Source organism: Chanos chanos, chromosome 4 (genome assembly GCF_902362185.1).
Source record: "Chanos chanos chromosome 4, fChaCha1.1, whole genome shotgun sequence".
Lineage (NCBI taxonomy): Eukaryota > Metazoa > Chordata > Actinopteri > Gonorynchiformes > Chanidae > Chanos > Chanos chanos.
Genome location: NC_044498.1, coordinates 41,553,536 through 41,577,703, shown reverse-complemented (window position 1 = coordinate 41,577,703; position 24,168 = coordinate 41,553,536). Strand labels below are relative to the sequence as shown.

Below are 24,168 nucleotides of genomic sequence, written 5' to 3'. Positions count from 1 at the left end.
ATGTCATCCTTTTCTCAGTTGTCAGTGGGCCTCCAGAATAAGTGACCAGTCACTTATCCCCAGAATAGGCCAGAGTTACTACCCTCAGAGTCTGCTCATGACGATCACCTTCCTCAAGCAGTTTTCAGACCTGTCAGATGGACTGAATTTCAGGGTATGGGAAATTTATTCATGGGCCTTCAGGACTGCTTCAGCCCCTGAATGACAGTTGCACTAAGAGAGCTACATGTGGGAACTTTGTTCAACTGAGTGAGGATGTTACTTTGTATTACAAAAACACTTATAGCTAAACTGTCATGTTTCCGTGTATTTAAAGGCGTTGTTTGTATTTTGTGCTGGATGTATTCTGTATCCAAATGTAATGCAACTATTTGTAATTTCACTTATTTATGGATACACGACACAATCTTATTTGATAACAGAACAGTGTAGTATACATAAGAAAAGAACAAAAATGAAATGAGGCATAGACCAAACTTTCCGTCACGTTTCTCTGAAGACCGATGACAAATGGTTTAATGGATTCATGTTTACTGCAGTGCATGTAACTGGCCAAAGAGAGTACACTTTTTTTAATTTGTTTTATTGGTTAATGTTTTTACCTGTGAAATCCACTGGAAAGGAATGACGCATACATTGTTAAATTTTAAAATAATGGTTCAATCATTTAAATTGTAGTGGAAGATTTTCAGACAATAGAAGGATTTAATGCCTTCCCTCTGCAGAAAAAAAATGTCAGATTTGCACTGGCTGAAATAGCTTTTTTTTGGGGGGGGGGGGGCTTTAGTCCTAAATGTAAGTCCTCCATACATATGAGGAAAAGAAGCACAATATTCAAGAGAAATGTCATAAACTTTAGCTTTATTTCAGTGTTGAAGAGATGGTGCTACGTTTGTAGGCAGTGTGTTAGAGATGGCTACAGGTATGGATTCCCCCCATAGCTCAGTCTGTACTGTCATTCATTTTGTGTTCTATTGTGTTTTGTATTCACTCCAGAGTTGTGTTAAACCAATCGGATGTGTGTATTTATCCAGAGCAGTGGAATAAAGTTGTGGAACTACGTGAGCTGTGGCGTCTTTGAATGAACCGAAGAGAAATTAAAAATGCAATCGTTACCTTTTTTTTTTTCCAAAGCAGACAATTTTACAGGAGTATATGCTTTTAATCCGGACGTTTCCCGTAGTAAGGTTCCGCAGGAAATGTCTGAGCGCTGCATTCTCAAACTCTCCGCTGTCACGAACTGTCCACAAAAACACTTGAAAGTGTTTGGCTGAGGAGTACAGTGTGTGTGTGTGCTCCTCCTGACCTGTTCTCTCTAAATCAGGGTGAAAATAGAGGCAGTGAAGAGTGGAGTAATTTGCCTCTCCAACGCCAAACAAACAACACTCGTAGTCATACGTGTGTATATAAGTCATTCTGGAGTTCAACTATCATCAAAGCATTCTGTTTGTCAGTGCAAACAGTAAGTCCTCAAACACTATACTGTCTCAAAACATGAGTATATTATTGTGTTTGTATGGCAGGACAGTATATTGTCTTTCAAAGTCCTGTTTCTTTGTTGTTGGTTTTTTTTGGTTCTCTTTTTTTTTGTTTTTTCATTTAGAGGAAAATAGTGTATTTTATGAAAAGTATTGACTTTTTCATGCAAGATATCAGATTTAGTTGTTTTAAAAAACTGAAACGTTTCTAACACAGGTAAATTGGTTACATATTAAAAGTCATGTTAACTGAAATGTTACCGTGTACACATGCAGAAATTCACCTGGTTAAAGCAAAGGACTTTTCCTCAGATACCCTTGTCTCACTGCTATAAAAAAACCCAAAAGATTAGCATTGCCTGAGCAAAGTTTAAGTTGGTGGGGCTTTGGGAAACAAGAACTGTGTCGTATGTATTCATATAATCCGGGATTACTGAGAAAAGGCCATAACAGAATCTGTTACAACCACGTAAGCGACTTTGTTATGAGGACAACACAACGCCTAAAGTAGTGACTGAACACAAATGTGTGACTGTGAGAACAATCTGCCAGCCATCAGAGGTACACCACGCCACTGCCTGCCTTAAAAGGAAAAATGAAAAGCATCAGATAGAGTTTTTTGTCTTTTTTTTGTTTTGTTTTTAGCTTTTAGAGAATGAATGTACATGGATTTAGTGAATATTTAATACTTAATAAGGGAAGCTATGTAAATGGGTTTTTTCCCTAAACGTTTGGTAATTCAGCATTTCAAACAGATGAAACAAGCCTATGGTCTAAATGTCATTTTTTTTTTCTTTGGTCTGTATGATATTTCAAACAATAAAGACAGAACAAAATCAAGTATTTTACCATGAGGCCCTTTGAAATTACAGTTACATAATAAATTTCTTTAAGAAGTATATAGTTCAGAACACTTCGTAAAGACTGAAATTGACAAAAAGAACTAACAAATCTTTTTGTACCTTGATTTATGTCCCTTTGACGTTTTTCAGAGGACGTGTTTAAGCTGAGAAAAGAAAGTGTTTTGTGCTGTAACAGTGAAATGTATGGTGTTTAAGCATTACTGTGGATTGTAGACGCTGATCTCCGTGCAGAGAATTAATTTTAGGTAACAGTCACATGTAAGTGAGAGATTTCGTGGTCTCTCTCTTTCAGTCTGACTCCACGTCATTTTCAAACCACTGACAAAAGGCACTGTACTACACTGGGGTGTTTCATGAGGTCTGTTTATTGTTGCTGGCAGATCTGCCTCTGTCCCCTTCGGCTGCTAACTGAACAAACACTAGTTACCAGGAATGTGCATGTAAAGCTTCAAGTCAGCTCTCCCCTGACAGAGTTTTGAGCAAGACCATCATTGAAACACACACAATCCAGGTAACCAGTACGGCAGTGCACAGCCAACGGGCACTGAGCAGATATGGAACAGCACGTCATAACGTACAAGGTTCTTAATGTAGTGCTATTAAGTACCTGAATGAAAACTGGTATCGTATATAGAGGCAATACATCTAGAACATATTATTATTTTCAGCAGGATTCTGGACTTCACTGAGAATTCAACAGTGGTAAAGTTTATAACATTCACAGCATTACTGGATCTTAACGTAGCGTGATGACGCCTCTTATTTAACACTTCAGATGAATGGAGAAAATGCTCTCATGAGGAATCATGCTGTATATGAAGATGGATTTATCTATGTGAAATACTTAAATCATTCATTTCTCACTCTTAACAATCCTTGTTCTTAAAACACATCTATTACCAAATATGTCAGTCTAACAAATAACAAACTATCATTTATTTTTCCACAATAACTTTTCGAGCTGCATCTAAAACAGCATCAGTGCTGACTTTGTCTCCAAACTCCTTCTCCCGGTGCTCCAGAAGAATGCCCTGAAATAAACACACATCCTTCATTATTAGCTGTCATTTTCAAACACGTATTCACAGAATGACTCATGAATATATACATATATATATACACACACACACACACATACTATGTATGTATATCTGTACTTCCGACTGAATTAATCCAAACTAAGAAACAAAGACACCAAGAGGAACCATTGCCTAATATCTGACAGTGTACTTGGATTTAAAAAAAAGTGTGTATAGAATGTACACAAAATATTGTTTCAATGCTTTGTTGTGCTGAGGAGGCTGTAATTCTAAGTTACATGCTTAATATGTTATGAATGTGTTGCTCAGAGGGATGCCAGTCTGATTTTGGACCTGCAGAGGTCTTGAGTTTTCAACTGAGATACAATGTGCTTCGAGAACAGAAAAGAATGTTAGTAGTTTTGATCCATTTGAAGGTTTTCTCTGACCAGTACCTGTTTCCCTGATCCGATGACAAAAACCCCACCCAAGATAAAACCCTCTCCATTCATGTTGCCTTGGTGACCAGACTTCCAGGCTCGGATGAAGTTTTGCCAAACACCCAGACGGATGAAGCCCAGGCCACCCATTTTCCTCTGCTGTGGCCCATAGAAACATTGCTGTAAAAAATAAATCCGGACATAAATGCAAATTAAACAAGCCCAATGCCACGCTGATGCAAATATTCCTGACAACAGGGTTTGTTAAATCACGAAACCATCCAAACCTTCTCATCCAGGAAGATTTCCCCAGCAAAGTTTGGTCTGAAGTCCTGTATTTCTGTGCCGATGTTCTCTTTCACTACGGCATAGAGAGGAACCCCAAGATCATCCAACTGGGGCTTCAGAGAGGACAGCTCAGAGGCCTCCTGTAACACACACACACACACACACACACACACACACACATACATTTAAGAGGACAGTTGAGAGGCTTCCTGTGACACACAAATGCATGTGTAAACAGACGTACACATTATGCATGTGTCTGTATGTAAATAGCAGTCCCAGCCATATTACACATATAAAATCAACGCAAGTAAATATGTCAGGGATAATCGATGATGCAGCGCGTGTTACAGGATTTTAACGCAAATCACGGAAGCAAAGAACCATCCGATATTAAGTGGAGCTGACTTAACTTGAACGTCTTATGCATTAAACAGTTTTAACAAAGAGCTTCCAGCCAATCAAAATCGAGTATTCACCCAGACCATGGTATAACCTTCATAAACGAAAGGACAGTAATGTAACTGACGTAGTTTCCCCACCTCTCTGCACAAAAATCATCCGGGCCTCCGTACAGCCATGATGACTGCACCCGTGTTCTCCCACAGAGTCCTGGCTTTAAAAGACTTCTCATCTGCAACATATACCAGTGCAAACTCATTAGATTATCCCTTATTTAATCAAGCAGACTACATAAGGATAACGTACAATGCAAGAAAATCTCTGACTTTTTCCTTATGTTTACCTGTCTCTCTCATTAATATCACTGATATCATACTAATTCGATTATTAACTCAGTCACAGAAGACAAAAATGCTCCATCTACCTCCCCCACCTCCCTCCCTCCGTGTCTTAGACATTACCCTCTCCTGTGCTTTTGAGGTCCGCATCCTCCAGGTACTGGAGAGTGGCCTGCTCTGGTTTGGTCAGTAAAATGTCAGTGTTTGCCAGGAAGATGCCAGCGATGGCTGCTCCCACAGCCCCCAGGCCCAGGGACCACATGCCCATAGCAAGAAGCTCTCCCTCCAGGACAGCAGGTGATTCTGCAGCACAGAAAAAAAAAACAAAAACAAAAACAGACATTACAACAAGAAACAAAATACAAAGCATTTAGTGAAGGAATAGTCATATAGAATTTTCTCAGCATATGATATTGTAGTCAGGCTTTCTCTCCAGTGAGGATAAAGTGTAAAAGATTTCAACAGAAAAAGGAACAGTTTTATTCTGATTTCTACTTGAATAAAATGACAGACTGAAAACACAAACTCAGATTCATACAGACTAAAAAAGCTGTGGTTCTAAAGGGGGGGGGGGGTTGTGTTTATTTCTGCTATAATGGCTCTTACGCATAATGTAAAAAACAGGCTTACAATTAGTGTGCAACCAGTTTTGAAAACTAGAGTAAGTCCCATATCTTATCTATAACATGAGACACCAACAGAAAACTTTTGCTAATGCTCCTAATCTTACTGCACATTTGGGTAAAAGCTCCAACTAGCTTACTGCTTTGGATAAAAGCCCCGACTGTGTGCACAACTTTATAAAGCTAGCTAATTTGCAATATTACTTGCAAAAACACGTTGCACACAGATGTACATGGAAGACAAGTACAGACTATGTCTGTAGCAACTCATAAAGTAATAACGGCACATAAAGTAATACAAAAGTATTCATAATGTAATGATAATATGTAATAACGTAATAATACGCCGATAATGTAATAAAAATGCTGATCACATAATGTAATACATTTTTTCATGTTATCTAACACGTTATTACGTTATATGCCAGTTACTACATTATAAAGTGAGTAACAGTTATTGTAAGATAAGATAGAGCTTTATTCATCTCGAAGGAAATTATTGTGCCAGAGGTTGCTCAAAAACAAATAAATTACAACAACATAGGAAAAGAAGACTAATAAATGAAGTAATAAATATGACAACAGTGCGTAATAGAATAACAATAAAAGTGAGGTAGTCTAGTGAAAATAAGTACACAAAAATAGAAAGTGGGATAGTAGAAAAGTGATACTGCACATGATATTACACATGAAGAGAGTAGAATAGTAGAAAAGTGTAGAAGTGATATTGCACATTATTATTGAGTCACAGTCAATAGTCATATTGGCAGTGATATTGAAAAGTAATAGATAGTAAAAATTGTACAGGATATTGAAAAGTAATATTGCCAGTGATGTTGAGAGAGTAATACTGCACATGATATCGATACCATTGTTCTCAATGTCCGATCTTTCAGATGATGTTTTAGTCAATTATGTAATAATATCGCTAAAATATTACATCATATTACATTATGAGCTTTTACTACGTTTTTTTATTACATTATGAGCAGCTCTTACATTACGAGTTGCGACAATGACTCGATATGGAGGATGATCCTGAGGGACCATCTCCAGTATCAACCATAGGTGGAACAGTTGTGAATGCCACAGGCTGACCTTCTTCATGCTAAATTTGCTCTTACGGCTGTTTTCATGCTGTTATTCTCAGCTCTGGGCGGTGTTTTGCATAGAGGTATGCTTACGTGTGTGTGCTTGTCAGATTCTAGAAAGCACCTACGGGGAAAAGTGGGGATTGTAAATCTCTAAAAGTGTTATTTTGGGAGTCGCAAACTGAACAGTTTGAGAACTACTGCTCTAAAGCACAGCAGAACCACGTGCATGCTTGTGTGTGTGTCAGACGAGGGCAGCAGGACCTCTCTGTTTGTTAATGTAGTCTTCTCTGCTCTGCCGGTCTCTACAGGCCTGAGGGGAATCTCTGCCACCCTCTGAGGAAACTCCGAAACCTCTCTGAGACGTGGAAACAGCACGGCGGATTCCCACATCCGCAGGAGGAGGACACATCAACGTCATAACACTGGGCTGGCATCTCGAGATGTTCCGAGATAAAAGTCTAGGGTAGATTTGCTTGGTGGAAATGTGGCATTTCTTATCTGTATTTTGTCTGGCAGCGCTCTGATGCAGGCCTGAGGAAGACCCTCTAATCAGTGAGCGTCTGTTTACAGTGAGTTTGGCACTTTGATAAACCCTTTGTGATGACACATAATAAAGAGAAAGAAAATAACTTCCTGAGGTTTTGAGCCCTGCTTGACAAAGGGCCATTCTCTCTACCCACACTTAGGTAAAGCCAGCTTCACAGAGCAGGTAAAACACTCCTTAGTACAGCTCTGGAAAAAAAAAAAAGAAAAAAAAAATGCTTTACCTCCGGAAGTAAATTACATGCGCTTACAAAAAAATATATATATATTTTACTGAACTGAGTGACAGAATTCAATCACATGCTCTAAAGTTCTGTTTGTGGATACAAACTCTAAAGATCTGTGTGCATTCAAACACACTAAAAATCTGCACACGGTTACGTTCTCCTGCAAAAATACGTTCAGCGTAAGCGCTACTGGTTTTAGCGTAAGGTTTTATATTTTAAGTTTTAGCTACATTTTTTAACCTTGTAATTTCTGGCTTGAAGCACACTCACACGGCAGCTCTGATGTTTTGCATGATTTCAAAATTAAGGCTTATCCTAAAGGCGGCTATCTTTTTCTTCTTTCTTCCTCTTCTCATTATTGTATGTGCATAAAAGGAGAAACAATGCTATTCAACAAATGAATGACTTTGGACACAGGCTTCACTGTGCTAACCAGGACACTGGACTCCCAGTCTTTCTCAGCCTAGTTTTCCTGACATTGTAGCTTCAGCCTTGTGTTGACTGTTCTGATTCTAGAGATTCACTGTTGATAATGAGCAGATCAGCTGATGTGTGTCCCGGCAGGGCAGGAGGTACTTGAGGACTAGGACGAGAGATACAACATGTCTATGATCCAAATACGTAACATCTCTGGGTATGTTTAGGCAAGGCCTGGCACTGAACAATAGATCTATAGGCAAGATCTATAGGCAAGAACATCTAACCATGTCAATACATCTTTTACTCAGTCATTTTTTTACTCAATTATTACAAAACCAAAACTTTAAATTAAAATATGGACATGGAGAGTCAGAGTCTGAGATTACGGACACATTCTGTGAAGATTATGAATTTATGATCACACAGATATATTGTTAAAAAACTGGAGAATGTACACTTCTTCCATAGTGTTTTACTCTAATATTCAGATTTTAACAGTTCATTCACTGTGAAACAAACAGTGTTTTTTAACGGTGTTTTTTACTCTTTCCGCCCCCATTTTGAAATGTTCTGTTCCGTGTGATCTCCTAAATTAGCCAATTCTAGGTAACTGAAGTTAACACATACTTCCCCCAACATCTATAGAAGTAGGCTAACCATTACATTTTCTCACACTACAAGTTGTATAGCCGCATTAGGCTATGATTTCCCCACACAATGTGGGTGTTTTAACTCCAAGCTGACAACTGACTCATTCATGTGCTCTGTTCTTAAGAATGTTTACACATATGGTTCAGAACAGTTACTGTAAGGGTGGGGGAAAACGGTGCGTTAGGAAAGAGGAAAACCAGACCAGACAACACAAAGCATAAACATGCCTACGCCACGTCACAACTATCCCTTTGATTTGTCATCCGTTTGATCCGCTTCATCCGCCGGCTAGACCTGTTTGACTTGTCATTTGCCCAACCAGCCCTGTTTCATCTCCTTCATTCAGTCAGCTACACCTCTTTTTTTCATTTAACACAAATCAAAGTAATCTGAAATATTATTTATCTTATAAAACAGAGTGGGGTTAGAGGTCACTCAAAACATCTGTTAATTCTGCACCACGGTATAGCTAAAAGCTTTGGTTAATATATTGGCAGTGGGTAAGCAATCCGTTTACTGGAGAACCTTGCAGAACCATGTTCTTCAACAACTGCCTGATGTGTTTATTCCAAGCAGTGATAATGACAGTGTCATTAGCATAGTACATGGCCATCATAAATGAAAATGCTCCAAAAACAGCTCCCAGCACTAAACTCCATCCCCATAATAAAAGATTAGATTTGGAGTAAGATTAGGATTAAATTAGTACTCAGTCCTTGATGGTTCTAGGGACTTTAGGTACAGCAATGTAGACAGATAAAAGTTGTCAATTCATTAAAGGGAATCATGAACAACAGTTTCCACACCTTTGCTTTTCGTCTGTGGTGGGTTGGTCAGGAAGGTCAGTCCGTAGGCAGCTGTCATCTTCAAAAAAAATATGACTCCTTGTTAAAGTTACTGTCATGTCCACCACTGGATGGTTGCATGACCAATTATTTTACCACATTTCCATAAGACACAATAAAGTCTATGCAAAACCATGGCCTGACCTCACAACACGCCTTTGTTCTAAGGCTGTATTGATGGTAACAGCACAAGGGACCTTCTTCTTCGACCAGATCTCTTGTAGATTGTGAATGGCTACTGTCCAAATTCTGGTTGGATCATTTGCCTGCCTCTGTGTTTCAGTTGACAAGGAGGATCAGTGCAACATGTCCAAAAATCTGGAAACAAAATACTGTGACACTGCTGAAGAAATCTCAGGATAGCAAACACCACATTGAGCTGCATACAACCTCAGTGGTGCAGGACACCCGCTTCAGCAATGGTGAGATTACAATACGTATATACTCAGTCTAGAAAACGTTTAATTTTCTAATCTACTTTTACTACTCTACCAGGGGACAGCTATTTCTCCCTTCTGGTGATGTTGCTCTGTGATCCAAACATGCTTATCCAGAATAAGAGAGTTAAATACATTGAAATATGAGGGGAAAATATAGAGTTGTTTGGAAAGATGACAGACCATCATAAAGGCTGAGTTTTTAATTATTATGTTAACCAAGGGGTAACTTTTCCAAGGAAAGTTAGTCCTGCTTAAGACTTAAATGGCAAGAAGGTTTGACAAAGCAAGAGGAGTTTCAGATTTTGGTTTCTTTGACTATGCGAAGAAAAATAAAAAGACAGATGAAATAATCAAGAAACAATGAAAGTAGTGGAAATTTTTAGTCTCCGTTTTTTTGTATAGTGGGTTCAAAAACGTACAACTTTCCATGAGTCTACACTTAAATTATACATGCTACATTAAAAAACAATTGTATATATACTGCTCAAAGCTATTCATTTTGTTATTTTTAGCTGAACTGGGATACTAACTCATGTCTGTGAAAAGTCTTCTGCTGGCTGAGGGACAACACAATTGATCTACATCATGTACATATACACAGACCATCCACTAGACGCTCCTTCTGTGGAAGAACAAACCTGCATCAACACTTCTCTGTTCCTCACTGATCGCCCAAATGTTTCCACTGTGCATACACAACCCTTGTTACAAAGGTGCAAGGACAGGACAGAAGCCATACTGTTTTACTCTACTGTGCAATTCGTGAATCTTTTCTTGGGAAGCTCAGCTAATGTCATGGTTTTGTGGCTCATCGTCAAGGAAAAAAGGGGCTCCTCTGGCCCAGACGTCTTCATCATGCACTTAGCGATCCTGGATACTCTCTTCTGCCTCATTGTGCCCTTAGAGTTCGCCAGCACCATGTATCTCACAACCAGTTGGAACTGGTATGTTCTGAGGTTCTTCCACGGCATTAAAGACTCATCACCACTGTTCCTGTCCTGTGTTTGTCTTGACCGCTATGTGGCCGTCATGCGTCCGTTCACGCATACTCGTCTGAAAGACAAGCCCCTTCGCTCGATATGCATGGCAGTCATATGGACCGTCACTCTGCTTCATGCAGCACTGTACAGTGCGGAAAAAATCCCCGACATACATGCAATTCTCATGGTCACGATGCTGGCAGCGTTAGTTTTTATGATGTTCTGTAACATCTCCATACTCTGGATACTGAGGAGGTCTGTGCCAGGCCAGGACAACATGCATCCACAGAAGAAAGCCGCTTTCCAAATGGTATTTATAATCTTGGTAATCACCCTCATCAACTATGTCCCACTTGTGGCACTATTCCCCTTCAAGAAACATTTTGACCAAGATGTGTTCAAATGCTACATCCACTACATTGCCTTTGGATTCAAGAACCTTAGCAGCAGCATTCAGCCAGTGCTTTACCTTTCCAAGAGAAATAAACATGAATTGCCTGGCTACAAATGCTGCTGTTCAACAGAGACAGTTAATAATAGCGAGCCAGCGTTGCTTGTTTTCACTGTATTTAAATAAGCTGGATCCTCCTGCCATGGTTTAAAAGGGTTAACTTAAACATATTTCTTCATTTAGGTGAAATCTTTAATTTCCTAGCTTTTGAGCATATGTATGATCTTGTGTTCTTCTAAAAAGCAGTGTCATGGATTTGAATAAATTGAAACAATTTTGTTCACAAAATGTCCCTCTGGGAGAGTCTTTGGCTATTGCCTCATAAATACTTCATCACAAATAAGTTATGGGAAGTCTCAGTCACAATTATACTCTCATTTTTCCCTGCAAAGGATTTTCTATGACTTGAGTGTAAATTGATGTTTTTGCTTGGTACAGCTGAAGCAGTATCCAATCTTTTGTGGCATCATTGTTAAACTAAATAATTATGCAAAGATATTTCCAAGTTTATTACTGACATCATACTTTATTGTGATCTTCCTTTGTTTCATGCTGTTTGGGCTCTTAAATTATAATAGTAGCACTGAAAGGCAAACATATATTATCAGTCTAGTAATAACTTAACCTAAATTTCAGACACATTGCTATGAATATACAAATATGAAATCTGGTTTTTTTTCTGTTTTCCTCAAAGAATCTGAACGGTACAAACTCTTAAGCCTTGTTCTTGTAAGAAAGCTGTAAAAACTGTTAATGGATGTACTACATCCAAAGTCTTTCGATAATAATTGCTGCTGATTCTATTATCATTATTTATTTTATTTTCATTTTTTATGTTTTGCATTTATTTCTTGTTATTTACACTTCTTTCAGAATTACCATTAAAAAAAAAGACTATTACAGCTGCATAAGCATTAACAGAAGTAGTGTAATCAAGGTATGTCAGGAATCCCACACAGTCATGCAGCTCTTGAAAATACACTGTGGTCATTTGTGATTTGAAACTGCCAATGGCAGTGACTTTAAGGGGGTTTTTGTTGTTGTTTTTAGTTTGCTTTCTGAGCAACACCTAAGATGAAGTATAGACAGATTGTTGAGTCGGGGGTATAGCCTAGATTAGTTGGAAAGTCCTCTCTCACAGTACAGTTTACAGAAGGAAAATCTGTAGATTGCTAGCAGCCCGCTGGTCAGAATTCAGTTCTCAGTTTTCCCTGTCTCATCCCACAGACATCTATGGTTATGGTTACTGTCATGATTATGTGCTTTCATGTCAGTGAAAAGTTTTAAAGTGGTTTAAGCTTTTCATAACAATTTGCTGATATGATTGGGAAAATAAAGGTGTTATAGTTATGAACAAAAAAGACATTCACGTGGAAAGACTATTCAAAGCAAAGGAGGGTAAGGAACTGGCTGATTCTTGGAGTGCTGTTTTTACAGAATCTTCTGCTGTGGAATACCAGACAGCTGTGGAGGTTTTCAAAAGAATCGTTCCGTAAATGAGGAAAGCGGACGGCAATGTTCCATCAGGGGAGAAAAAGTGTTCCGCACTTACTGCTTGCACTTTATACATCCCAATCCGGCAAGGCAATGTAGCTTACAGCAGGTTATGGTCGCTGAACTGCTGGATCTCCAGGTGGTGCTCTGAAAATAATGTGGGCTTTATAGACAATTGGAATAGTTTTGAGGGCAAGGCTGGCCTTTTAGGGCGGGACAGTGTCCATCCCACTCGGGAAGGTGCTGCTCTCATTTCTTGCAACATAGCACATAGTCTCAGAACAGTTAATCTGTGACAATCCAGAGCCAAGGACAGGGAGCAGACAAGCAGGCTAAACCGAAAGTCTGCTAGCTGCACAGAATCGTCACTCAGGTTCAACTATATTGAGACTGTGTCTGTTCCCCGACCTATCCGAAAATGTAGAAATACTCAGAGAATTTGTTCTAGTAACCTAATTAACATAAATTTTAATCATATTGAATATACAGCCAGCACCTTTGATCTAAAGCTAGGACTGTTAAATATTAGATCTCTTACACCTAAAGCGCTTATTGTTAATGAAATTATTACTGTACACGAGTTTAATGTACTGTATTCAACAGAAACGTGGATCAAACCAAATGAGTAAGTAGCATTAAATGAAGCTATGAGAGAGCTGCATAAATAAGCTGCAGTTAGTCCAGAATGCAGCAGCCAGAGTTCTTACTAGAACCAAAAGATATGACCACATCACCCTTATCTTATCCACACTGCACTGGCTCCCAATCAAATCTCGCATTGATTATAAAATCTTACAATTAACCTATAAAGCACTGAATGGTCTTGCGCCACAGTACCTGGGCGAACCTCTGGTCTTTTATGATCTGCCACGCCTACTCAGATCAAAAGGTGCAGGCCATTTGTTGGTACCTCGAATTGCAAAGGCTACAGCTCTTATAGAGCTCCACAGTTATGGAACTGCCACCTAATATGTGTTCGAGACTCAGACACAGTCTCTATGTTTAATTCAAGGCTGAAAACTTATCTGTTTAGCCAAGCCTTTTGCTAACAGCTCTTTACTAGGTAAAGGAGCAGATCTGGAGGGTTCTCGGCCATAGAGTGTTCGGTGAACTGGGATGTTTGGATGCTGTCGGCCCCCCCCCCACTCTAACACGTTCACTCAGGTTTGTTGACGGTCGAGTGGGTGGCTGCCTTGTGTCCCAGAGTGCCCTCATGTCCGTATTACCTTCTAGCTCTCCCTTTTAGCTATGCTGTAATAGCTAGTCTTGCCAGAGTCTCTGCCTGCACTGAGCACATGATGTACATTGTCCCTTAACCAAAATGTGGAAATGAACATATCTAACAATGTCTCTCTCTCTCTCTCTCTCTCTGTCAAGCCACACATGCTACTCCTGAGATACCAGTGATCCTGACTCCTCCTGCCCTCCGGACCGATCCATCCTGGTGTTCCCATCTTCAATCCCCCTGTCAGCTTCCTGTGAGCATCACCATCCCCTTTGTTTATGTTCTGATTGTATTTACTTGAAATTGTAATTGCCTGCTGGGTCAGCACCCATTGCACACCTGTCTGATCCTTCTCAAGATTTCTCCCATTTTTTCCCTGTTATTCCTGTTACACCTGGGTTTTGGGGGAGTTTTTTCTTGCCCGCCATGAGGATTAAGTCAGGGGATTCTGTCCTGTTTTGTTTGTTGTGGTATATAAAGCCCTTTGAGGCTGTAAACAGTGATATTGGGCTCTAAATAAACTTGAAACTTAAACAGATGTAATATTTAGTGCTTACTCATAGGTCTCTCACTATACTGGAGCTTGAATGGTTTCCCCACTTGTAAGTCTCTTTGTGTCAGCTAAATAAATGTAATGTAATGTAATGTTCCATAATGCCGGGTGGTTCCTCTATGGACATATCTCAGAACAATGACAAGCAGTACTGAATGTGTGTGTTTGAGATCTGTCCCTCCTATAGCCACTGAAAGCTGTCTTTCACCATGTTCAGTATTTAACATTTTATGAAAACTGGATAATCCTTTGATTTTACATCCCGATTAAGATATTCCACCAGAAAGAGCAGGTGCTGGGGGTTATTTTAGGAGTTTTGTATGCTTGCTTCTTAGTGGAGTGTTTTTTGAAGTTCCGTGGGGATGACAGTTTTGAGTTTTTTGTTTTGAAGGGTGTGCTGTGGTTTTGAAGGGCGTGGAGGCAGTTAACAGAGGGAAACCGCCACAAGGGAATGAGGGGACTTTGAGGAGTGTGCCAGAAGTTTCTCTACTAGTAGATGCACAGTGCAAGGCTTCGGGGACTTCTTTTGGTGTATGCTTGCTGGAGTGGAAATGTTTGGGTATCAGTGTGATTTTTTACTGAAGAATCTTTTACATAAAGTACCGCATTATTCTAAATGATCATAGAGTATGTGTAAGTCTCTTCAAATCAGAAACAGTATACAGAGGGGGTTTTTGTTGTTGTTTTCTTTTCTCAAATTACAGTTCTGACAGTTGGCAGTTTACTGTAATCTGTGTGAGAAGTTACGAAGACGCTGCTGAGTGACAAGAATAATTCTATATGCAAAACTTGAATTGCATTGTTTGGCAGAACTGTTTTGACTTGTCTCCTGCCTGCAGTTCTGTCAGCTAAGTTTTATGGTCATCGACTGAAGCAGGGAACAGAAATGGGGAAAACACAGCGAACAAAAAATACAGCTCAGTCGCATCTACTATGAACAACCAACAACTTCAAAACCGACAAAGAGGGCTCCTTACTCTTACGCCATAACAGTTGTAAATAACGGTCAAAGCTGCTTGCCACAGTTTTACTCCAAACAACGCCAAGTCACCACAGAAATTAACATAAACGACGTGCGATTTATCGCGGGGTTTTTTTTTTTTTTTCAACAGTTTTAATTTGCTTGGAGAACACAGCACTTGAGAAGATAGGGGGGTAGCTGAATATTTCAAAATAGCAAAAGAAAGAACAACAGACAGAGATTTAACGGAAGAGGAAGTTAATACTACAGAAAAGGAGAAGAAACGATCAACAAATTAAGGCACTCAAAGATTTTCTAGAAGAAAAGAAACAGTCCCTGGACCTGACAACATATGCTAAAAAATGTGCTGGACATGTCTCGCATTATCGATAGAAACACTGTGACTAGCTTAAATACTGTCAGGGATTTAATCTTTATTCCCGCGTATCGATGCAGGAGATTCTTTTCAGAAATATTTTAGTGACTTCGAGGCTGCGTTAGATATGCAGTCTCATGTTTACAGATGCTGTCAGCTGCTTTAGCTGGGCAAGGTTCACGCACTGTTGGAGCTGTTTAAGGCGCTATACGGGGGTCCACTAGAATGTTGTTATCATTACAATATAGCGTTTGTTTGCTCTTTTATGTTAATAATAAAACTCTGTTTTTAAATGTTTGATAAGCGGCCATTCCATAAGGGATCATGCCCAGCGACGTGTTAAGATATTGGAAAAGAATGATCTAGGCTTAGGCAAGAACTCCGTGAAGCGAAGCGCGCCTCCGCCGCGTCTGTTATTTTCTTAAATCTGGACCCCTCGTCTGGTATTATCCTGTACATAACGATAAACAAGAAAAGTAGCACCTCCGCAAGAAATCTAGATGGTACGACACAAACAGCATTTATACTGAAGGACAGATGGGAATTATAAGACGATACAAGGTTTGCACTGAGGTTCAGGTCCACAACCTTAAAACATACAGTATATTCGCTTTCACTTCACTTCCCATAACTAAAACCTGCTAAGAATGCAGCTTTAGTCTGAGCACCCTTGAAGTGCTGCTGTCCTGCGAACACCAAGGTCTCTATTTAGATGAAGAGTGCTTACACCTGTTTTCCAGGTCAAATAAATATCAGTTTCTGACTATGACGCGAAGGCTATAGCATCACGACTCTAATTATTCCGCAAACAAGTATTCGCCATGGTGGAAAGCTTCCCAAGGAGAAATGAAAGTCAAAATCAGTCTTAGTGTGGCTCTACAAAGTATACGACTCAAGCTTATGACAGTCGTCCGTCAAAGAGTCCAACGTGAGGGTAATTAGTGACGATACTCAGATATGTAATCACTTAAACCAGGTTTTCAGCAAGGTGGTATCAATAGTATGTAAAATGCTACCATAATCGAAAGAGTATGCCTAAGCTACATCGAATGTCTCATCTGGCTGCTTTATGGAGTGCCTCTGGATAGGTAGTATTCATTGTAAATTTGGCTTACAGTAAACAGTAACACGGTGGCCGATTCTGATAACTGGTTGCCAGACTTGACAGGCAGACAACGATTCCACGAGCTAACAAAGCGCAAAAGTACATAACTGAGATTAGCCTAATGCTATATAGGCCTATATTTTTTTATACCGTTAACACAAAAGCGATATCTGCACTGAAACACATTTTCACCTCTAAAAATGTACTTACAGTTATTTGTCACGTCGTTGTCTTGGTCCTGTGTCCTGAGTACGGTATTACTAAACTCTACGCGCAGGCTTGGTACACGAACTCAGAAAAATCGATTAAGCCCATAGGGTAAATAATCGCTTTGCTGCACAATCAATTCATCCTTCAAGACATCAAGAATAAACTTTGCTCATCAAATCAATACCTTTCACAAAAATATAGGTTAATGAGAGTAACTGTTTGAATCGTTATTTCAGCCCAGTCCGTTAAGACAGCTGAAGCTAACCTTTGCAAACTTAAATTCAACAAAAGTAACAGTCTACTAGTTAGGAAAGGTAAAATTGAGTAAAAGGGTAGCATTCAGTTTATTGTCAAATTGACTACTACAATTTATGTGACAGTAATAGTTTTTTGCTAGCCCCAGTTTCTATAGGTGTAAGCATCAAACCTGGTCTCTACAGTGAGTTTAAACTCAGGCCTTCATTAACACAAAAACAGATCCTGGGAAAAGCAAAACACTCAGAGTGAGCTCATATGGAGTTCTGGCCACAGAAAAACATATCAGCATATTCAGTCCAGTGGATTTTGTACACTCAGATGTACAGAGACAGTTATGTGAGGCACAAATATCTGATTCACATTTCAAGATTTTCTGACAATAAAATAAACAAAACAATCCTCTAAATCCCATGGAATGATGTCCATAACTAGACTATGGGACACCTGGCTATTATCCAGCAGATGCATCAAAATTACTTCTCTCTGATCTTCCGGGCAGTCTTTAGAACGGCCAGCATGTTGACTTTGTCTCCAAACTCTTTCTCACGATGTTCCAGGAGAATACCCTGAGAGCAGAGGCACACAGATCAGGAGTACTGCTACAATTCCAATTCCATAGAAACAGCAAGAATGGATACTGCATACCATACATGAGAAAAGCTATAATTATTCAGCTAGACCAAAAACACTGAAATTGTCTCGAAACTGTATCTGTGTCTCACCGAGCAAGCCCGAGTGAACAAGTGATCAAAAGAATGAATAAACTAAATGATTAAATAAACAAATGAATTGTAAGCAGGTTACTGGACAGCTAGCAGTTTTATTACTGTTTGGTTTGTAATACACTCAGGATGATTTCTCTCCTGAAATCTTTTGTTCTTGGTGGTGGTTGGTGTAGGCATTACTAAAAAAGTAGATGTCTTTCATTCTGCTGTTTTGTACCTGTTTATCTGGTCCAATAACAAAAACCCCTCCTAAAATGAAGCCTTCCCCAGACAAGTTTCCTGTGTGGCCTCTTCTCAGAGCTCGGAAGCAATTAATCCACACTCCAATACGCAGAAACCCTAACAGGCCCATTTTACGATGACAAGGACCAAAGAAATTTTTCTGCAAAGCAATGTTTTTGGAATAAATAACGAAACATGCATTTAATAAAAAAGACACACAAACAAGATTTGCATTAAATGAGGGATTTCAGTGGCAAAATCCTACAGTTAACTCAAGAGTGCAGTTTCAGTGTGGGCTGATATTTGTCATCTCTCCCTGTAACATTGTTAAAATGATAAAATGGAACACTTTAACTTTATTGTACCTGTGTATCTACAAATATTTCCCCAGCAAAGTATGGTCTGAAGTCCCGTATTTCTGTGCCGATGTTCTCTTTCACTACGGCATAGAGAGGAACCCCAAGATCATCCAACTGGGGCTTCAGAGAGGACAGCTCAGAGGCCTCCTGTAACACACACACACACATACAAACATTAAAGAGGACAGCTCAGAGGCCTCCTGTAACACACACACACACACATACAAACATTAAAGAGGGCAGCTCAGAGATGATGCATGTGTGTCATATATACCCCATCCCAGCCATACCACACACACCCACACACTCAAAATCAACACCAGAAAAAAAATCCCTCGTTAAAAACAAGAGGATTATGTTGCTGACGTAGTTCCTCCACCTCTCTGCACAGAAATCATCCAGGCCTCCGTACAGCCATGATGACTGCTCCTGTCTTCTCCCACAGAGTCCTGGCTTTAACAATCTTCTCATCTGATATAGACGCTGGAAACAAAATCATATGTTACGAAGCATAATTAATCCTATCACTGCACAGGTAACTCTTCCTAATCAAGCATTTTATATAAGAAAGGTTTCTTGATTATAAATTTAAGAATTTGATAAAAAAAAAAAAACCCACAGACTTTTCAAAATATGTTTACCACATATTTAAAAATCTAATAAAAATATGTTCAGCTATAATGTAGTCATAACACATTCATTCAGTTGACCTTATCATCACTAAATTTATTGCAAATGGTATCAGGTGAATGGGTGTGTAAAGCGCTTACAGCCCCCTGTTGTTCTGAGCTCTGTGTCTTCAAGGATGTCCAAACTGGCCCATAAAGGCTTTGTGAGGAACAGATCTGTGAGGGAACGCAACAGGCCTGCAAAAAACAGGCCTATTGCTCTGAGACTGTGGGTCAGAGTCCCCATAGTCCAGAACTTCCCTCCTGTGCACACACTGTGAGATATACACATTTACATTTTACTCCTCTCATTTACTCAAACCATGTCACTGCTCATATTGCATCAAACATTGCAATTGTTGAATAGCTGATTTAACTGAGCAGTATTTCAGGAATAATAAAGTATTTCAGGTGGGAACATTTACATACAATTCAATATTTTACTTGGTTTGGAACAATCCTGGTCCTCTAAAAATGAAAAGATTGCTTGGGAATTTAATTATTTTTCTGTGAAGACTAAGAAGAGCTGGCCAGATTCAAGTGCAAAGTTTTTAATAAAGAACAGAAATATTAGAATGAAATTTATTTTAAAAGCAGACATTTACAATAGAGACTGCCTCTCAAGTGGAGTATGTCTGTTATCAGTGTTTTATCTGTCTATTAAAAGTAATGCATTCAAAGCTAATAATCTGCAAAGACATTTTGTTCAATTCTTCATGACTGTTCAGTTGAATCTGCTTCAAAAATTAAAATAAACGTTGTGTAACAGGACTGAGTAATGTAAAATATCTGGACTTACCGGTTTGGGGCTCTATGCGATGAAAATGCCTGAAAATCCATTCTTGTTTTTCAGCAAAGCTCTAATCTCTTTAAATCCAATTGGTCCAATCACATCACAGGTTCTGAACATGAACTGAACATGATTGGCTATCCCATAAGGAACACTGTAATACAGATCTGTACATTGAACACGCATAGCGACACATGAACAAAATCTTTGTTACTGCCAGACAGGCCTCAAATGTGATTTAGACATTCCATTTTATTACCAAACAACATTCACTCGCTAAATGCATAACTCCACTTTTACATTGAAAAAAAATGAATTGATGGGAAACAGAAACATGGAGAAACAGTGCGTCAGCTGAAGACAGTGCATTTAGAAATTCATGTGACTTTTTCATGTGTAAAACATCGAAAACTATTTGACTAATTCATGTAACTGAATCTGTTTACACCCAACACATCTTGAGATGTTTTTCTGATTTTGTTAAAGTTCCAAACCGTACAAGGGCTACAAGTGTTAGAAACCATGATTAAATAAGGCATGTTTTCTTTCTTTGCATAGTCGACCACATATCAATGCTTTGAAGGGTAGCGATACAACGTAAATATGTCATGATTAGTTAGATGATTGGCATAGGATCATATTGCAGTCTGCACCGTACATTCACCCATCAGTTTGCTTCTGGCTGTTAGGTTCTCTATCTTACCTGTTGTATGGTATTCACAGCGGCATGACAGCAGCTATACTTACAGCACTTATCAGGACTGTCTGTTGTCTCATGTCACCTTAACTAAGCACATTTTGTATTTATTCATTCCATTTATTCTTTTTGTATGTATTCATTCCATTTATTCTTTCAAGTCATTTATAGATAAAAGCACCCTTCTCTCCTCCTGAGCATTCATCTTTTCTTTTAGCTACTTAAATGCTACCAGTTTGTTCAGCATAATAATTATCTTTGTTTGACTCAGTTGAGTTCTCTCTTAGAATGACTTACAAGGATAAGATTGCCCTCTGTTGGCAGAGAACCAGCACTATGGGTCTGTGAACCACCCTAGACAACACGTGGAAATCAACTGATTCACGTGAATCATATCGAGAATCCATTTTAACCCTTTCTCTGAAGTTTTTATGGGAATGGCAAGAACATTAATGTGTGGTGTCTGAACAGAATTACACCTCAACCTTTTTCTTGTACATTACTAGTATTTTCTAATTGCTCTTTTCAGCTGAAATAACCTTTTCTCCTTATCAACAAGCACATAAGTTTAATCTTATTCAGTTTGTCCCTGTTCAAGAATGAAAAAAGACAAATTCCCTAGTCAGTTGGTACTATTCGATTAAAAAGATTCCACCATTATTAGTGTACAACATCACTGTGTAAACTGTGTAAACTCTGACAGTCCTCGTGCAGTAGACTGCTATGTAGCAATGCTCTGCTTTGTTTGTAAGGCTCGAGATGCATATTTCTGTTAAAGAAGAGGATTACCTGAAATCAGATAAATTCTTTGACATCTGGTAAAAACAGGATCCAAGTCCAATTGTGTTTGCGGTAGAGGTCTTGCTCAACCCCACACTGCCACAGAGGAGCTGACTGAATCGTAAAGCCTTTGTTGACCTTTGAACTGAATGACCAGGTCAGTCTGGAGCCATCTAGAAGCAGCAATGTGGAAAAACAAACATTCACAAACTCTGTAGAAAGTATCTTATATACTGGTGTGTGTAGAGAATTCTTGGCATCATTTTAGTGGGAATAAATGGTCAGGTGATTATTTCTTTTCTTTACTGACTACGTATTCACAGAGCTTGTGTGACAGTCTATATGTGACTCACTGTTTCCTCATAGAAACTCTGTATGACAGTCTCTGTGTATCCACACAGAAAGTGCATATCTATCTAAGTAACAGCCATTTCCTCATTGAGAACTTTTAGGGCACACACAGACAGCCTGTATGCTACTCTTTGGGCATATGTAGTCAGTCTATGGTACGAATGAGACTGATTTGCTGAAATGTCACTGAGAATCAGAACAAAACCTTACTTCTGTACAAACAGTGAATTATTATGTTTCACATGTGTTCACTTATTGCAGTGGGAGGGCCTGTCTTGTGTGCTGCTGTGCTCCCTGTAACAGACTGTTCTTTTCCCCTTTGTGTGCCCTGAGGTGCTCCTCCGGGGAGACCGCAGCACATGTAACCCGATACATTGATGAGCTTGGGTAAAGCTGTATTTGGGCTGTAAAAGCTATTTTCAAGGTGCTGGAAATCTGTTTCTGTGTGTGTTAGGTGTGTGTGAACTTTGTATGCAATATACACATATTCTGTGCAATCTATACTCATTACACAGCCAACACGAAACTCACAATACATTCTATACAGTCCATATATACAAACAACACAACTAACACATAAAACACATTCCAAAAAACACAACATACATTCTGTATACTCTGCACACACTACACATCCAGCACAGAAAACACACTTTAGACACTGTCTACACACTGCACCCTATTCTGCCTTTTGGGTTTGCTGACTTGAGAGTGAGGGTGTGATTACAATTGCTGCTGCTGATGGCGGCAATGGCAGTGATGATGATGATGATGACAATGATGATGATGATGATAATGATGATGACGATGACGATGACGATGACGACGATGGTCTTCAGAATTAATGGCTGCTATGACTGTAAACAGGAGCAGATTTTGGGTCTGTCTTACCCAAAACAGATGGCAGAAATATTTATGATAAGAAAGCTAGCTCATCTTTTAGGTACAGACAGAGCCCTTTGCTCATGCTAACTCACGCTGTTTCTTCTCAAAGCCTGGACAGGAAACAAGTTTAGACATGATCCAGAGGGTCTTCAGCCAGTTAATTCTCTCTCAGATTTAAGGTATGAAGGTGTTGAATTGTCTGCATGAAAAAATCTTTAACTGATCAAACATTTCCACACATAGTCTTTGTAGACTGATACACCTGCTCGCAGCAGGTCACCAGCTGTTTAAATCCCCTTTAGTCTTGTTCAGACTGGGTCTACTGGTTCCCACCACATTGCCATGCAACTCTCTTTATTTGTGGTTCCTATTACTGACCCATTTGAGACAGACTGTTTTGGTTTGTAGACCTATCAGCAGAAAGCACATGTACCCCACCTACTGAAGAATGAGCTTTCAGTCAGTCATTGGCTGCTGCTCCACACCCCTCTCTTGCAGATATGGCCAATCAGTATGAGTGCACAGGAACAGGAAGCATGTCATAAAACTTGTTTGTTTACTATAAGACACAAGCAGGCATTTCACACACATAAGTGATGACACCCCTGTTTGCCAGAATTCAGCACAGCTAAGTGTAGTCGACACCACAAGACTATTCTGAACAGTAGGCCGCTTTGCTGAGGTAAACATAGCTCTATAACATTAACACTGATTTGAAATGATGGTACTGCTTAGTTTGAGTTGAGGCTCTCCATTACAGCTTTCAATTTCTTGATAAAGTGTGTTTTTTCTTAAAGGAGAGGTAACAGTGAAACAGAAAAATAACAATTGATGTCTCCTTGAACAACAAGCATGACAGACCAGTTTTATGTCTCTATCTTTTGGGTCTCACCTACCTGAAATGTCATTGCTGGGATGGGTTGAACTCAAACTAGATCTATCAGAGACAGTGGCTGGACCATACTGGTTTGTAATCACGCAGGCACGCGCACACACACACATACACACACACACACATATACACACACGCACACACACACCCACACACATTGTGCCAAGCTGTGGAACCTGGCCTTGAACTTTAGAAATAGAGAACTTGCCTTTTATAACCCGCTACACACATCCCCCTCACTTCACATTTATCTCAGCCTGTTTGATTACGTTGCAAGATATTTCTGTTAATTTTAAGGTTCAATAAATAAAGCATTGCATTTCTCAGACTCTGTACAGTCAATGCATCCACAGGGTCTATTTGACATATCAGCAACAGAAAAATATTTACACACAGAACAGGACAGGTACATTCAGGCAAACTTTACATTTTACATAAACAAAGCTCACGTTTCCATGTTGTTCTACACAGGTTCTTACAGTTCCATGCAGTTCCACCCATTACCTTGACAAAGG

The 24,168-nt window shown here is 39.3% G+C and overlaps 3 protein-coding genes across 11 annotated transcripts; 1 reads left to right on the top strand and 2 right to left on the bottom strand.

The window, feature by feature from the left end:
* Positions 1–2,686: 2,686 nt before the first annotated feature.
* On the bottom strand, positions 2,687–17,088 carry LOC115810969 (peroxiredoxin-like 2A). 2 transcript variants are annotated; one of them, XM_030773042.1, is made up of 7 exons: positions 17,027–17,076; positions 6,807–7,277; positions 4,952–5,131; positions 4,631–4,722; positions 4,088–4,228; positions 3,816–3,980; positions 2,687–3,372 (listed from the first exon to the last, which is right to left on the bottom strand). In XM_030773042.1, exons 2-7 carry the CDS (start codon positions 7,210–7,212, stop codon positions 3,277–3,279), a joined length of 1,080 nt encoding a protein of 359 aa, XP_030628902.1. In that variant the 5' UTR covers positions 7,213–7,277; positions 17,027–17,076; the 3' UTR covers positions 2,687–3,276. The 2 variants fall into 2 exon arrangements, with proteins under 2 accessions (XP_030628902.1, XP_030628903.1); XM_030773043.1 differs by lacking the exon at positions 6,807–7,277 and having other exon boundaries at positions 17,027–17,088.
* On the top strand, positions 10,257–11,228 carry LOC115810403 (proteinase-activated receptor 2-like). The gene has a single exon (XM_030772332.1). The coding sequence runs from the start codon at positions 10,257–10,259 to the stop codon at positions 11,226–11,228; it is 972 nt and encodes a 323-aa protein (XP_030628192.1).
* Positions 17,089–17,346: 258 nt separating the features above from the next.
* LOC115810967 (peroxiredoxin-like 2A) lies at positions 17,347–23,692 on the bottom strand. Of its 8 annotated transcripts, XM_075353570.1 has the most exons (10): positions 23,658–23,692; positions 23,200–23,320; positions 22,604–22,960; positions 21,535–21,698; positions 20,058–20,202; positions 19,361–19,533; positions 18,970–19,061; positions 18,597–18,737; positions 18,227–18,391; positions 17,347–17,850 (listed from the first exon to the last, which is right to left on the bottom strand). In XM_075353570.1, the coding sequence occupies exons 5-10, from the start codon at positions 20,096–20,098 to the stop codon at positions 17,758–17,760; spliced, it is 705 nt and encodes a 234-aa protein (XP_075209685.1). In that variant the 5' UTR covers positions 20,099–20,202; positions 21,535–21,698; positions 22,604–22,960; positions 23,200–23,320; positions 23,658–23,692; the 3' UTR covers positions 17,347–17,757. The 8 variants fall into 8 exon arrangements, with proteins under 8 accessions (XP_075209685.1, XP_075209679.1, XP_075209680.1 ...); XM_075353564.1 differs by lacking the exons at positions 23,200–23,320; positions 23,658–23,692 and having other exon boundaries at positions 18,970–19,073; positions 22,604–22,733; positions 22,854–22,960; XM_075353565.1 differs by lacking the exons at positions 22,604–22,960; positions 23,658–23,692 and having other exon boundaries at positions 18,970–19,073; positions 23,204–23,320.
* Positions 23,693–24,168: the final 476 nt, after the last annotated feature.

What these genes read in the sequence shown, in the direction of transcription:
- LOC115810403 (XM_030772332.1), top strand. Translation starts at nt 10,257, where the DNA reads ATGTACATATACACAGACCATCCACTAGACGCTCCTTCTGTGGAAGAA.